At 40.8% G+C, this 15,431-nt stretch overlaps 3 protein-coding genes across 4 annotated transcripts; all 3 read left to right on the forward strand.

Moving 5' to 3' along the window:
• The first annotated feature begins 1,162 nt into the window (after positions 1–1,162).
• Positions 1,163–3,343, forward strand: hoxa10b (homeobox A10b). The gene is made up of 2 exons (XM_082551938.1): positions 1,163–2,003; positions 2,585–3,343. Exons 1-2 carry the CDS (start codon positions 1,229–1,231, stop codon positions 2,857–2,859), a joined length of 1,050 nt encoding a protein of 349 aa, XP_082408064.1. The 5' UTR covers positions 1,163–1,228; the 3' UTR covers positions 2,860–3,343.
• Positions 3,344–5,096: 1,753 nt separating this feature from the next.
• On the forward strand, positions 5,097–7,009 carry hoxa9b (homeobox A9b). The gene is made up of 2 exons (XM_082550715.1): positions 5,097–5,826; positions 6,309–7,009. The coding sequence occupies exons 1-2, from the start codon at positions 5,313–5,315 to the stop codon at positions 6,545–6,547; spliced, it is 753 nt and encodes a 250-aa protein (XP_082406841.1). The 5' UTR covers positions 5,097–5,312; the 3' UTR covers positions 6,548–7,009.
• A 6,105-nt stretch (positions 7,010–13,114) lies between these two features.
• Positions 13,115–14,957, forward strand: hoxa2b (homeobox A2b). 2 transcript variants are annotated; one of them, XM_082552687.1, is made up of 3 exons: positions 13,115–13,229; positions 13,311–13,545; positions 14,019–14,957. In XM_082552687.1, the coding sequence occupies exons 1-3, from the start codon at positions 13,146–13,148 to the stop codon at positions 14,705–14,707; spliced, it is 1,008 nt and encodes a 335-aa protein (XP_082408813.1). In that variant the 5' UTR covers positions 13,115–13,145; the 3' UTR covers positions 14,708–14,957. The 2 variants fall into 2 exon arrangements, with proteins under 2 accessions (XP_082408813.1, XP_082408812.1); XM_082552686.1 differs by having other exon boundaries at positions 13,115–13,545.
• The last annotated feature ends 474 nt before the right edge of the window (positions 14,958–15,431 follow it).

Raw genomic sequence — 15,431 nt, forward strand, 5'->3', positions numbered from 1 at the left:
ATATAAAAATGGAAAATAAAAATTAACTAAGATCCTCGATTTGCTTGCTTGGCCGGCCGACTGGGATATGATCCGTGTGTGGTTACCGGAGCACTTTTTTTTTAGAAGTAGTACTTGTTGTTTCCTGAGAAGTGAAATATCTTTATACATTTTGTTTATTTATTCTTTTATTTTAAATACTTAATACTTAACAGCATCTCTCTCTCCATATATATATATATATATATATATATATATATATATATATATATATATATATATATATATATATACACATATATATATATATATATATATATATATATATACATATGAATATATGGAGAGAGAGATGCTGTTAAGTATTAAGTAAAAGTGGAGTATGTGCATATGGACCTTGGTGTTTCTGAAGAAGCAAGGAATAAATACGTGAGAAAATACGGCATCCCAGCGGTGGCGAACATAACAGTAGAATTAACAAGTTCCAATCTGTTAAATAAGAAACTACCTTCCTTGCAGTATTGCCACTATTAGGGGACGATTACGCAAATGCAGCTCCAGGGCATTGTTCAACTGTGGCGCCTTTACTTCAGTGTTCCTGCTCGCTGCCCTTATAAATGCTCAGCAGAGCATCTGCAATAAAAGTTGCCTTGTCGTGATATTTTAATCCATAATATTCACACCAAAACGTGACCTGAAGTTTTGGCATGAATGCGACAAAGTTGAGCAGCTGTCCACTCTGCTATTGGACAGTCCATGAGAAATTTTTAAAAGGTTCTGGCCAATAATATTAACAATCAGATGAGCACACGAAAGCTTAAGAGTCCCTGGACCAAAGAGTCACACACATTTTGGATCCTCGACGCATCCTGAGGCACCTCTAGAACCCCTCATTTTACAGTGCTGTAAAACTGGCCATAAAGCTATGCATTGTACATAATGGTTAGGGACAGCTTTCAACAACTGAGTTTTCAAATAGCAGTTGTTGTGCTGAACTTAAGGCAGGCACCTCGAGGCTTATAGGTGCAAGAGTTTAAGGAGATTTAAAGATTTTACTTAAACCCATCTGATACACCACTTTTCCCCCTCAAAGTTTCTCTTTACTTAGCCTAAAACAAAATATATGACACAGTGGAGATGCCTGATCGGGACTGGGAGGAGTCTGTAGTCGCCTGGTGTTTTAATTGGCTGCAGGCTACAGTGAGAAGCGTGAGTATCAGTAATTATTCAGCAATGTTTTGCACAAGAAATGTCAGCCAGAAAGGGCTATCTTCATCCACCGTCAAATTATACCACAGCGATGTCATGCCCCAACAACCAAGCTGGAAATTCCTTTTTTGTGGACTCCTTAATCAACGTGAGAACCGACAGCGGTTCGTATTACCAAAGTAACAGCGTGTACTTGCCACAGGCGTCGGAATATTCATATGGACTCTCCGGTGGCTCTTGTTTCACGGGGATCGGTAAGCGCAACGAGCCAACGACCCAAAGCGTGATCCCCTCTGCTGCTTCGTATGTTCAAGGAATGGAAACGTGGCTGGAAACGTCGAGATCCTGTCGGGTGGATCAGCCCAGCGCCCAGCATATGGCTCAGTGTTCATTCTCGCCGAGTATAAAAGAGGAGAGCGCTTACTGCCTTTATGAGTCTGATAAATGTCCTAAAGGAGCGACAGTAGATGACATATCCTACTCGAGCGCATCCTGCCCGGGTAGCGGCAACACGGTGCCAGTCCCCGGCTACTTCCGCCTGTCTCAGACATACACGTCCTCCAGGCTCTATCACGATGTCCAGCCAAACATGAATCACTTCACTCTGCAACGACCTGCCCGTTTGGACAGCCAAGCCTCCCAGCCGCCGGCCGCCTCGGCGGAGTCGGAGCATGGAGAGGGCCACGAGGAGGCGCCTGTCCCTGCGCCCTGCGCCCCGGCCAGAGGAGAGGACAGCCGCCTCTCCTCGGAAGGCTCGTCCTCTCCCGAACCAACTGAGACTTGCAGTACGGAGTGTCCAGAAAAGCTCGTAAAAGGTGAAGAGCTGGCATTAGCTGCAGAAATATGGCTAAAAAAAAGGAGATGCGATCATTGCTTTAAAACGTAAGATTTCTGACCGCACAAATACGCGAGGAAGATTGGTGCTTTTGGGGAACTGTCAGGCACTTAGAAGTTTATCAGAGAGGAAGAAAAATTAAACTTGGCTTATTTAAAGCAGAGATGCAGAGCTATTGTCTCTCTCAAAGGAAAAAAAACTAAACAAAAATCCCCCAAACCCCCAAAAAACAAAAACAAAAAAACAGTGATACGATGTTTTGGCTGTCAATATTAAAACAGACCTCGTGTATTTATTTTAACTGTTAATAATATAATTAACTATTATTTAGGACACACCTTAGTTATATATATATAACTATATTTGCAATAAATATATATATTTGTAAATATATATATAACATTTGCAATAAATACGTATAGTTGATAAATTATTTGAGTGAACATTTTCATGTGTGGGCACTGGCATGTTTTGTTTATGTAATGTTATCCGTTCATGATTTCTAATGAATATGACGTTTGTCACACCTGTTGCCTAATATTTGGCTGATTTTCATTGTAGGGGATGGAAAGATGGAAAGTACGGCTAATTGGCTCACAGCTAAGAGTGGTCGAAAGAAGCGTTGCCCCTACACCAAGCACCAGACTCTGGAGCTGGAGAAGGAGTTTCTCTTCAACATGTACTTGACTAGAGAGCGCCGTCTGGAGATCAGCCGTAGCGTGCACCTCACTGACAGGCAAGTCAAAATCTGGTTCCAAAACAGGAGGATGAAACTGAAAAAAATGAGCCGGGAAAACAGGATCCGAGAGCTCTCCAGCAGCTTCAGTTTCTCATGAGACTGTGCGTCTTTGGCGCCCTCCTTCATCCATGCCAAGGACGCCTGTGCAGACCCCACACCCAACTGTGAGAATGAAAATAGGATCCTACTGCTAACTTATTGATTGTTGGTCTCTTTTGAATGATTTTCGTTTTCATGTCTGGTTTAATTTGTCGTGTTTGTATTTATAAATAGTTACATTTGTAACGCTGATCAGCTGAAAATGCTCTGAATGTGACCACAGTGTTTCAGAGCTTCAGGCTTGTACATATTCTTTATTCAACCTGAGTGAACCATTGGAATTTGCATGCTGGACCTTGGGGAAACTTGTGTTCCAGTTACATGTAGGTATTTGTGTGAGTGCTAAAGAAGCCCAGAGATTTGATTAATATTTGCACATTTTGCTGGTCAAATGAATAAAACCCATCCATGCAACTGCAGCCTTCTTATTTCATTCACAAAACCAGAGCAGGAGCTGCGGGTTGTTAAAACTTTAAAGCTGGCACCGGTACAGCGCAAATGCATTTGTGCTCTTTGTACTTTAAATTGGGTTTTTTTACACTTTTACTGCGTGACGTTCTTCACGGTTTAGGCCTTCGGCAGATGCCTGTTACTTCGTTGTTTTTGTCCTTGACATTATATCTAAATGTGCCACACAAAGCGTGGAATAACAGTGACTCCTTTGATTGCGATTTTCTGAACTATCTGAAATTGTTATTACGTTAGGTTTTCTTGCATTCAATTTTTTAAATAGTAAAATCCATAATCTAGACGCCTAAGCAATAACGCACTCTGACTAATTTGACGAAAAGCAGCTCCAAATGGGGGGCTATAAAGCCGTTTTGGTGCATGATATCAACTTGTGGTTGCTAACTGCCTGTACACTGAGTTCTTCGCCTTTGGAAATTTCTAAAATTGTTACTAGTAATAAAACAGGCTACACCTAAGCAAAATTTCACACTTAAAAAGAAAGAAAGAAAATAAATCAAAAACCCCAGAAGAGGAGAGCGGGCTGTGGAGTGGTTTAGGTAGTCTCATGTTGTTGGGCTATATTATTTCTCCCACAACACAAAACTGCCTTGATTACCTCAGTAAAACTCGTCACATCATGAAAAGTGAATCGCTCTTAATTACTAATTGCATTTATTAATTGCTCGGCGCACACTGCTTCAGAGGCATAAAAGGTATTATTCCAAAAAGTGCAATAATGTGTTTTATGGCTTTGCGCAAAGGGGATAGACCACTTTTTTTCCCCTTCTTTTTGGTTATAAAGCCAAGTCCACATGACTACACTTTGGGATTTAAAAAATAATAAAAAGAAACACCAAGTTTTAACCACGTCCATAATTTTAAGGTCACCGCTCTGTATGATTGTGAGTACATGTGTGTAAAATAGCAGTGTTGGAAGCAGGAATATGAAAGAATTCGCAGTGGTATGCGTCCTGGAGAGGGGGAAAGGACAGACAAGGCCTCGGTTATGATCATTGCAGTCTGCCAGTTGCCTCCAAATGCCGGATGCGTCTGCCTGAGCCAGAGAAAGGACACAAAGGCTGAGCTTTATTGGTGATATTTAGCTTAGACAGCCAGGTTGTAACCTTAAGAAAAACAACCCAATTGCCCGTGATAAAAGGGGCCTGGTATATGGCACCCAAATAACCTCATCCCACTTTCCGTTTTAGATTGCCTTCAAAGTGGACCCACAGACACGCAGACGCAACTATGTGCGTTTTGGAAACTGTCCCAGAATGTTTAAATCTTCCAAAGCCTGGTGATTCTTTAATGACGTGTTTGCTGCTTTTGTATATATAAAAAAGTAAAATCTTGACATATTTTATCTGCCGCTACCACGAGCCTAATTTTTGTACATATTAGAAGTTTTATAGAGGTCATTAAAGTATTACAGTCTGTTTTTTTGATGGGGGGTAAATAACCCAATGATGCTTTTTTATGAATACATACATGCATACATATATATATATATATATATATATATATATATATATATATATATATATATATATATATATATATATATATATATACATATATATATATATCAGCTGAAGACCTTGTTTGATGTTTTTACAAATGGATACTTTAAAGGATTATTACCCCCGTCCCTATTTACAGCTAGATTTGATTACACTAACATACGCTCTCTTGACAAAATTCATAACGTTTATTGCTTATAAACGAAATAGTTCCCAATAAAAGCGCGGGGATTTGCTATTAAAATATGGTGGGGGAAAATGGTGGCCATTTAGCCGAGCGCTAGGCTGATTTATTATTTATTGTTCTGTCCCACGGTCACGTGTTTGGGGCGCCCTATCCAGTCTTGGGCAAGGTTCAACTTACTGGACGCATTGAGTTTCTAGCTGGCGCACGACAGCAGCAGCTTATCATGCAATGAAACGTTTTTTTCTAAACGCTGCAGGACTGTAGAGTGCCGTTTTCTGACTTTGCGTCTTTGCAATGTCGACTTTGGGGACCAGTTATTACATTGACTCGCGCATTCTTCCCGAGCAGGAGGATATGGCACCGAGGTATTCCTCGTCAGCCGCAGGGGTGGAGCAGGCGGTGGTCACCGAATATGGCGGACAGGAGTCTTGCCCATTGCAGGCGAAATCTTCTATTTTTGGTGGCTCTTGGAGTGCCATCTCGGCCCACACTCCAAACACTACCGCTCCGACATATATACATCACCCTTACCCGAGTGGGGACAGCGATGGCATGTTTACGCGCTCTTGGGCGCTGGATCCAGTCTCTGCGTCCCTGTGTTTGACGGGATTACCATCGACAGGCATGCACTATGAGATAAAACCGGAACCCCTGATTGGGACTGCGGAATGCACAACTTTGGAGACGCACACGCATCTTTTGTCTGACACTGAAAACGGTGCGTCTCTAGTGGAGATTCCCTGCGAAACTGCGTCTAAAGCCACTGAAGATAATCCGTCAGTAGAGGAAAAAAGGAAGGTGGATCCAAGTAAGCAATGCAGGGTTTGGATTTTTATTATTGTCACTCGATGTAAACATTTAGATAGCATAAGCAAAAGGGTTTAATTTTTCGCGAATGTGGAGGATTTGTTTTGAATGCCATTGGCTTGTATCATCTTGAAAACGCGTATGACGCTATTATAAGAGTGCATTGTTTCAAAGGTACGGAGACATAGCGGTCTCCTAGCTGATTAACATCATATCCAAAATAAATAAATAAATAAAATAATAAATAAGGTGACTATGACCCTAATATTCACGTCAGATTCTGCGCATTTTTCCAAATTCGGCAGAAATATTGCCAGAGAAAAACCTCAAAATTGCCTCTCAGCAGACAAAAAAGAATGTCTCTAAAGAAAAAAGTCATACTGTGCGTAAAACGAATAAGCAGGACTTGTTTTATTTTTGTTTTGTTTTGTTAATTTTACACTAATCTCGATAGCGTTAACTCTCTTGTCTCATGGTTTCCAGATAACCCGTCATCCAACTGGCTTCACGCAAAGCCCACCAGAAAAAAACGTTGCCCGTATACAAAGCATCAAATCCTCGAACTGGAAAAGGAGTTTCTGTTTAACATGTACCTTCCCCGGGATCGTAGATACGAGATAGCGAGACTGTTGAATTTGACCGAGAGACAGGTAAAAATCTGGTTTCAGAACCGCAGGATGAAGATGAAGAAAGAAAACAAAGACCGGCGAAGAGACAGTTAACTGTTTTCATTTTTTCTTTGTTTTTTCTTGGACAGACCTGGGATTAGAGCCTGGTTGGGAGGGGAGGGGTGAGGGGTTGAAAGGGAAAACTGGTGTCTGTCCTTAATGTTCTTGTAACACATGTTGTTGTAAAGTTAGTGCTGTTGAAACAATGCTGGGTGTTTTTTTTCTTATAATATTGAGAGGAACAAGTGTTTTATGAGAACTTAGATGTGTTGTACTGCCGCACACAGATAGCTACCTTAGGCCATTTGTTATTTGCATGGATCTGTTGACTACCTGAATGTCTTTCAGCTACCTATTTGCATTATTTAAGTTATTGTTTTGGTAACTTGATATTGTTTTTTTAATAGTAAGATTTTGATGCATTTGTGAACATACTGCGCACACGGAAAATACCTCATCGTTCTTGATTTAACCTAAAATAAAGTGTAGTTTGTGTAGCATTAAATAAAAGTAGTAATGTGATGTCATTTTTGTATTTAATTTCTCCCAACAATAATACACAAATATGAACCAACATTTAAATTCCTAAATGGTGCTAGAGGATTTTGTTTTTAAATGCTCCTTTGTTTCGATCGTGAAATGTTTTCAAATCCTTTTTTCTCTTTTCTTTTTTCTCTTTTGAAGTTAAAGCTTTTGCTTCTGTTATATACAAATTAAATGAAGTGGGGGAAATGTTTTATTGCAGGAAGAAAACGATAAAAATAGACTTTTACTACAAGTTCTGGGCTGTAACCATCGAGCTTTATGGCGCAAACAACCCAAATGAACCACCGAAACTTCCCAAGCTAAGGTTTGCCAAGTTAGCCATTCTCTCTCTCTCTCTCTCTCTCTCTCTCTCTCTCTCTCTCTCTCTCTCTTTAACTCAAAAAAGTCCTATGCCAAGGCCTGCTGGTATAAATTTGTATTTTAATAATTATCTATGTATTGCAATTAAAAAAGCTACTCTTACGGACGAGCGAGAAATCTTTAAGATATGGTCAGCATTTGATAATAGTCCTTCTCTGCTTATTAAACTGAATATTTATTACAAAGCAGTAAAACGGTCACAATTACGTAAATTGTCCTTAATCCTTAAATCCTTAAAAAAAGAAAGAAAGAAAAAGGAAAAACAAAATAAAAGCGTTCGACTGCAAACAGCAGAGGCCTACCTGTAAGAGAAAGTTAAAAGAGATTATTGTTCCACTTTAGTATTGTACGTGATTTTATTTTTCTTATTTGTCTGCAGGATACTGTGGGCCAATAGTCAGATATGTAATATTTGTCCATTTGCACACACACACACACACACACACACACACACACACACACACACACACACACACACACACACACACACACACACACACACACACAAGGGGTGGGGGTGGGGGGTGCAAATGGTTCTGTTTTAAAACGTCTAATTACTTTACAGCCACCCGCCAACAATTAGACCGTCTCGGTCAAAAAAGCTTGTTGTTTTGTCACTACAGCAGACACACTATTGCAGCATGTCTGACAAACTGAGGAATCTGCCAATAAAAATGACCGTTTATAAAAATAACATTGAATGACCAAACAGATTTTTCTTTCTGGTAAAGCTGACTATTTTAATTTACACTTAAACAAATAAACGGGGTCAAACACTGTGCTGGTGATGGTGTTGAAGCTCCATGCTTTGGTGAATGCTGCTGCTCTCTGACCACCAGCAGGTGGAGGCAGCGGCTAATCTGAAGAACAGTGCTCAAAAAGGATGATGCGTTCATGATGATGCGACTAAACACCACTCCCCACCGATTTCAGACCTCTACTTCATAAATATGAATATCTAACCCATGTTTCAGCTTCATTTATGATTATTTTACTCATATCATGCTTTAAAAATTGTTATATAGTTAAAAACAGACTTTGTTATTCACCAATTTTGACCTGTTTAGTCTGGTTTGAGAAAAATATAGCAAATATGAAGGGGTTATCTCATGAATCCAGCCCATGTACAGTTTAAAAGATTATTTACACATACGGCTTTATCTCATGCAACAAAAATGAAAGTAAAAGGCTGGTTACACTCAAAATCAAGCCTACATATTTTTATTTTGTCACTCAGCAGTAGTACTAGGATGCTTTAAATAATATATGTAAGAAAAATCTCGATCATCTGTCATCATGCCATTTATTTGTATAGAGAAGCAGTTAGCCCCAAGATCTAATTTGCGTATTATTTCCTCAACTGTGCTAGCTTGTGTGGGTGTGGGATGCTCTTGAATGTAATGGAACTAAGTGCCCTGTAGTGTTCAAAATCATTCAATCATGCAAATCAAGCTCAGGTTTAGATCCTGTGGCACCATCCGCACCACAAACCTCTGTTCAGGATCGATGCCTGGAGATATCTGTGAGTAGCATTTAGTTCCATTATGTTCAAAAGAAGGCGGGCGTCTCTGTAGCTCACACCAAAAATAATCTAGATGGATAAATAGCACTACTGAGCAGGGGAAAGCTCACATTTGATTTTTGCTGTGACCTCCCCCTTTATTCCTGCACTCACATGCCTACAGATAATTTACACCAAAATGCTCCACCGATCATGATTACTGCCACGTGATTAAGTTTGTCTCGGGAGCATGGCCGTTAGCTTATGTCTCATGATAGACTTGAGGTCCTGAAAAACCGAGAGTAGGCTCCTATTCTTTCACTACAGTTCCTCCATTTCTCCCTCTGTCACCTGAAATGGTCATCCATGTGTAGATCAGTATGTGTCTTTATCAGTTTGTGAGGTGGAAGAAGGGATACTTTGAGGACAAATTCAAAAACATAAACATTATGCATATGCTGTTTTACTGCGCTGTTATGGCATCTGTGAACTCTCCTTAAGACACAAGAAAACACTGTTGTGTGCAAATGGCCGAAGGTTCCGGTCTGATCCTCATGAATGTTAGGCTGGATAGTTTCAGTGCAAACAGCCATGCCGGGAGTCCTGCTGCAGAAAAACAAAGTTCCTTAGACGTTGTTTGCCGTGACCTTTGGTGACCCCTATACATCAAACCTCATGACACCAGCAGTGGCAGAGGAGGCTGTAAGTCAAATCTGGAATAGAAGTTCAGAGGAGTAAAGTCGTGAGCACATGGGAATCTGTTCCATCCACTTATCCTCAGTGCCAGTAGCCTGTTGTTTTGGACAAATCCCAAAGAGAACGTGGAAAGTGAGGTTAACTTTGTAATATGTGTCTGGGTTAGCAGAAGCCCAAACATTTTGCAGATATAATGGATTGACCTACGAGGCGAACCATGGAAAAAACCTTAGATTTATCGTGTCTTCAGGGGAAAGACTCTTTCTTTAAAGCTTATGCTTTAAGCAGAGATAGCCCACTTGAGTCAAACAGGGAAAGGACTGACAGACAGGCTGGCTGTCTCCTAAAAGTGGGTTATAGGTGGGAGAGGTGTCATCTTACTGGGAAGCACAGGAAACGCTTCAAACCTTATATCTATATATCTATATCTATAAATATATATATGAATAAAGCTGGTCGTATATATATGTATATATACGACCAGCTTTATTCATGAACGCCATTTATTTATTTGCTTTCATCACCAAAAATGGAATTTTATGAGATTTCATTTATTTATTTATTTTCACATGTCGACTTAGAGGGAAAAATAATGTTTGATTTGCAGGCCTATAGTGCGCCTGGAGTATCTGTCAAATCTTCCCATGAATCCAGGCGGCTCAATAAATAAAAGCGTAATATGAAAATGCTGTCGTCGTGAACGCTGCTTTGTTTCCAGGACACACACACACACACACACACACACACACACACACACACACACACACACACACACACACACACACACACACACACACACACACACACAGGCTCAACCCTAAATGTGTTTTCCAGAGTATTATAGCTACTGTGCGCCTTGAATGCACCCATGCAATTTCGTTTTAAGTGTCCTCTCGCAGGGAGAGCATGCTGTGATATGATGCAGCGCAAACGACAAAAAGATGCAGCAAACACTCAGGCCTCTCCACCATTCCAAATCACCTTTATTTTACACACATGATTATACCATTATTATAATTATTAAATATATTTTTCACGCTTAAAAACAAACAAATAATAAAATAAAATCCAAAACAAAAGCACATGGACACGCTGTAATTTTCCAGCTACTAAAAATTTCTATTTTTTAATACGTTTAATATCACGGTATCTGTCTGAAAACAGAATATGTGCTGAATGAAATATATCCCCTTTAAAACAACGCATTAGTGTTTCGCCCCCTTGCCTTCCAGATGTCTCTCGTTGTTTCAGAACAGACGGGAAACGTGCCACTCCGGTTCACGTCCACGGATCATCCTCTTCTCGTCTGCCGTTCAGGACAAGCAACATAAAATAAAACAAAAAAAAAAACCGACTTCAGGTCGTCAAAGATCTGTACACGGATAACAGCATCGATTCAAATTTTGTAGCAGTACGAAATGTGAAATATATTCACGTTTTCAGCTCTCAGTATTTATAATATGATCAAATATTGCTGGGGGTTATATTTTGAACAGGGCTCTGTTCTTTCGTTTCCAAAAAATGTGTCAGAATAAGTAAACAGCGTCTTTAAGTGCTTTAAAATTATGATGTGCAAATTAAGATAAATAAATAAATGGCAGAATGACGTGATTTATTCAGACAGGTATTATTAGGCAGCTATTTTCAGAAAGAGAATTAACCGCCATTACGTCGAATTCGTTTAATTTTTGTACCTCCTTAAATTTATTTCTAAGTCACCAACGTTTAATTTAGTTTTCTTTTAGCAAAGACATGTTAAAGTATATTTTATGATTTTATTCTACTACAAGATCTCATGTCTCATATTCAGGACGCACTTTTACAAACAATAATAAACCGTTTTACGCTATGAGGATATATAAAATCACTTCTATGCGTAAAAGCAGAATTATTCCAGAAAGCAGGCCACACAAAGACTTTGTCTACATGGTTCCTGCCAGAGAGATAGGTATGGCAGTGAATGGGATTTCTACTGAATGCCAACACCCACTCACCTCAGCAAACAATTGATCCTATGCACACAAAAAAAGAAAGAAAAAAGAAGAAGAAGCTCCGTTTTCGTTTCTATACCATCCACCCAGTCAAGTCTTCTCTTCTTTCTTTCTATGCCAGAAATGTCCTTTCTGAGATCAAAAAAAGTGAGGGGTCAGAGTTACGTCTGGATTTATCGTTTATTATCAAATAACAGAGCAAAAAGCTTTGTGCGCAAAGCCCATGCGTCTCATCCCTGCTTTTAAAGAAATCCCGACCTTTCTAAATTGAAAACTCATCCTGCAGCTCACAGAGAGGTCGTCCTCTTCCTGGCCACATATGATCCAAGGGAGTGTTAGATGGTTTAAATGTGTTCTTAGGGCAGGGAGCTGTCAGACCTTTTGGCGAGAAAGATTGATCACGCACGGGCTACCAGGGCTCTTTGTTTAGAGCCTGAGCAATAAACAGCCATCAGATCCCCACCTTTCCTAAGCTTCACAGTGCAGTGGCAAATCATTTCTGCTCTCCCCTATGTTATAACCAATAATGCTGAAATGTATGGATGCCGGCTAAGGTCAACATTATCCCAATAGGTGATATAAAATGAACGAAATTGGACGAGGGGAAGGGAGCAATAAACTGTAAAACGGTGACAAATGCACGTTAAATTACCAAGATGCTTTCTTACCTTGACACAGACACACAAACACACTTCAAATAATTTATACATCACATTTTTATTTAGACTTTAAATCTAACGCTGCCAATCAAAGGTTAAATAATTTGGGGATTAAAATGTAATCGATGCAAAATCAGACTAAAATATGAAAATTAATTTGTCTCTTTTCTCTCTCTCTCTCTCTGTAGTTTGGGCGGTGGGGGAGGGGAGGACATGTTGCTGTGTCTGGTGCTGCCTTTCCTTTCCTTTCCTTTCCTTTCCTTTCCTTTCCTTTCCTTTCCTTTTCTAGTCAATCCTCAAGAAACTCTCAAGATTAACGTCTCGGCCAGAGATAACGACTGTGGGCGTCTTGGTATTATGAGGCACAAATGTGACTGCTGCAATGATTTGCGGCGCGCCATGCTGGAAATAAATGCCCATAAACACTCGTGAACTGCAAGCTCGCACGGGCGCGCGCTCCCGTGGCAGACGTGCACGGCTTTGTGGTGCATTTTCGGGGTGCTGTAAGGTGGGAGTGGGGGGGCGGTTAGGCAGTGGTGGACAAACTGAGAAGAGGAGGGAAAAAAATGTGTAAATAAAGCAACCCCTACCCCCGGAATGAGGCGTTACCTCTCAGACTTTCTCGATCAATCATAGGGGACAGTGGCTTCTTTTGATAAAAAACCCAAATTGTCATTGGGCAGATGCAATCATGTGACAAGCAGCACGGTCTAATTCCGACCATGTCCTCCTGAAAGCAATAGTTTATGGCAGAGGTCTCCCTATGACTATAACCAGTTAAGTAGTTTATCAAAAAGAAACCTCGCAAACATATATTTATATAGAGATATATATATTTTATCTTTATAATTCTTCCCTCCTCTGAATACCCGCGAGCTTTCCGAGACAAGCAGGAGGAGATGAATTACGAATTTGGGCGAGAAAGTGGTTTTATCAACAGCCAGCCGTCGCTCGCTGAGTGCCTGACATCTTTCACTAACCCTGTCGGTGATGCATTTCAAAGTTCATCAATCAAGAGCTCAGCGCTTTCACAGTCGACACTGATTCCTCCTCCTTTTGAGCAGACCATCCCCGGCCTGAACCCGAGCGTCCACCCACGCCACAGCCGCTCCAAGCAGGCTCAGAAGGGCTTCATCCCGCTACAGGCTGTGTCCCTACCCCCGGAGTACCCGTGGATGAAGGAGAAAAAAAGCATCAAGAGGAACCAGGCTGCTTCTGCTTCTTCATCTTCTTCTGCTCCTGCTGCTGCTCCTGCTGCGACGACGGATGACTCCTCGCCACTCTACTTCTCCCCCCAAGGCAAGACATGATGATTAATAACCTCCATGTAAAAAAGGCTCCTTATTGTCTGAGGATTCTCCCTCTGCAAGTAGCTCCATCCTGGGGCCTTGTGCAGCGTGGGCGTCCCTTCTGAGCCAGTCTAGGATTTTGATTTAAGTATTCTTAATCTCATCAAGTAACGCACTGACTTGTGATGCAGTGTAAGAGTGCTAATGTTTGACAATAATGGAGAGTGATAGATTATTCTTACACGGGCCAGCAGCTGGCATGTTCATTAATCTTCACCCTCCGTCCTGTCTTGTCCACGCAGACCCATCATATTCTGCCTGGGGCCCATAAATCTTCCCAGTCCTGGTGTTTGCTTGCCACAAGTTTCACCCCATAGCGCTTTTTCTCCCCTCCAAACACACCCCTGTTACGAATGTTTTAAATTATTATATTTGCAGTGGATTTTCTATTAATAATTTATTTAAATTGTTTATTTATTTTAGGTTCACCTGATACACCAGAGAGTGGTGCTGGCGATGGAGGGCCATCAAGGAGGCTGAGGACTGCGTACACCAACACCCAACTTCTGGAGCTGGAGAAGGAGTTTCATTTTAACAAATACCTGTGCAGACCGAGGCGAGTGGAAATAGCTGCTTTGCTGGATTTAACGGAGAAGCAGGTGAAAGTGTGGTTTCAGAACAGGCGGATGAAGCACAAGAGGCAGACTCACAGCAAGGAAAACAGGGACAGCGAGGGGAAATACGCCTGCCTGGACGACGGGCCGGAGGACGAGTTGGAGCAGGCTACACAGGGCAGCGCCGCCGGGACGCTCTTTGAGAGGGAGAGGTATTTCCACCAGAATACGTTGACTTCACAAGACTGTCAGAACGCACACAATGGAGAGAGCCAAAGCCCAACTGTTACCCCTCTGACCAGCAATGAGAAAAATCTGAAACATTTTCCAAACCCGTCAGCCATTGTGCCCATCTGCGTGTCCACAATAGGCCCGAACAATGACGATTCCCCGGACCTGGACGCCTCATTTCGGGATTTCCAAGTTTTCTCATCCTCGCCCTCTTTCTCACCGAGTTTGTCAGAATCAGCTCAAAGTCCCCTGCCTTTACCCTGCGAGACTTTCGACCTCTTCTCAGAAACACTCACAACAATCGACCTGCAAAACCTGAGTTATTGAAATGTTTCGACTTTGGTATTTGTAACTCAGACGGTTGTGCTCTATAGTTTAGGGCGTCAGGGTGGAAATTTTTAATAGATGAGGTAAGTTAAAGCGAAATAAGCAAAGCTTTTTTTCTTTTTTTTTTTGTTGCCTGTATGGACTGTTAAAGTAGGCTGGTAGAAGACACAGTGCACATTTATTTTTATATGGATTTGGACTATAATTGAGCACAATATTTTTATTGAAATAAAATTTTACATTGATTGAACTCAGATGCGTTTTGGGTTTTTTTCTCACTATATGCCCACAATAAGCAACTCTAGAGAGCTTATTGATTTTACCTCAATAAATGAAAATTATTAAGAGCATCAGCCATAAAATGAAATGAATTCTCAAAAATGAGAAAAAACAATATAAGCTGTTAATATAAAAGGATTATTTTACCATTAAATTAATTAGCCTGTGAATGCACTGAACACATATAAACTAAAATTAAAATAGAAGCTGTATAAATGTGTAATTTTTGTTGCTGTATTACATTTTTATGTTCATAGATTGTGCTGAGAGAATTTCTCCAGCGTGGCCGTGGGTCTGGTAGCATATAGTCCACAAAAAGACACACACAAAAAGGAGCACTGCGAGAGATTCATTGCCTCTCCATACTTAAACGCAGAAAAAGAAAATTTGCTGTGTGAATTGCCTGCTAGGAGTCCCAGGCCAAAAGCTATGACTTTTCCTGGCT

This window comes from Aulonocara stuartgranti (genome assembly GCF_965226115.1).
Source record: "Aulonocara stuartgranti genome assembly, chromosome: 11".
NCBI classification, from domain to species: domain Eukaryota; kingdom Metazoa; phylum Chordata; class Actinopteri; order Cichliformes; family Cichlidae; genus Aulonocara; species Aulonocara stuartgranti.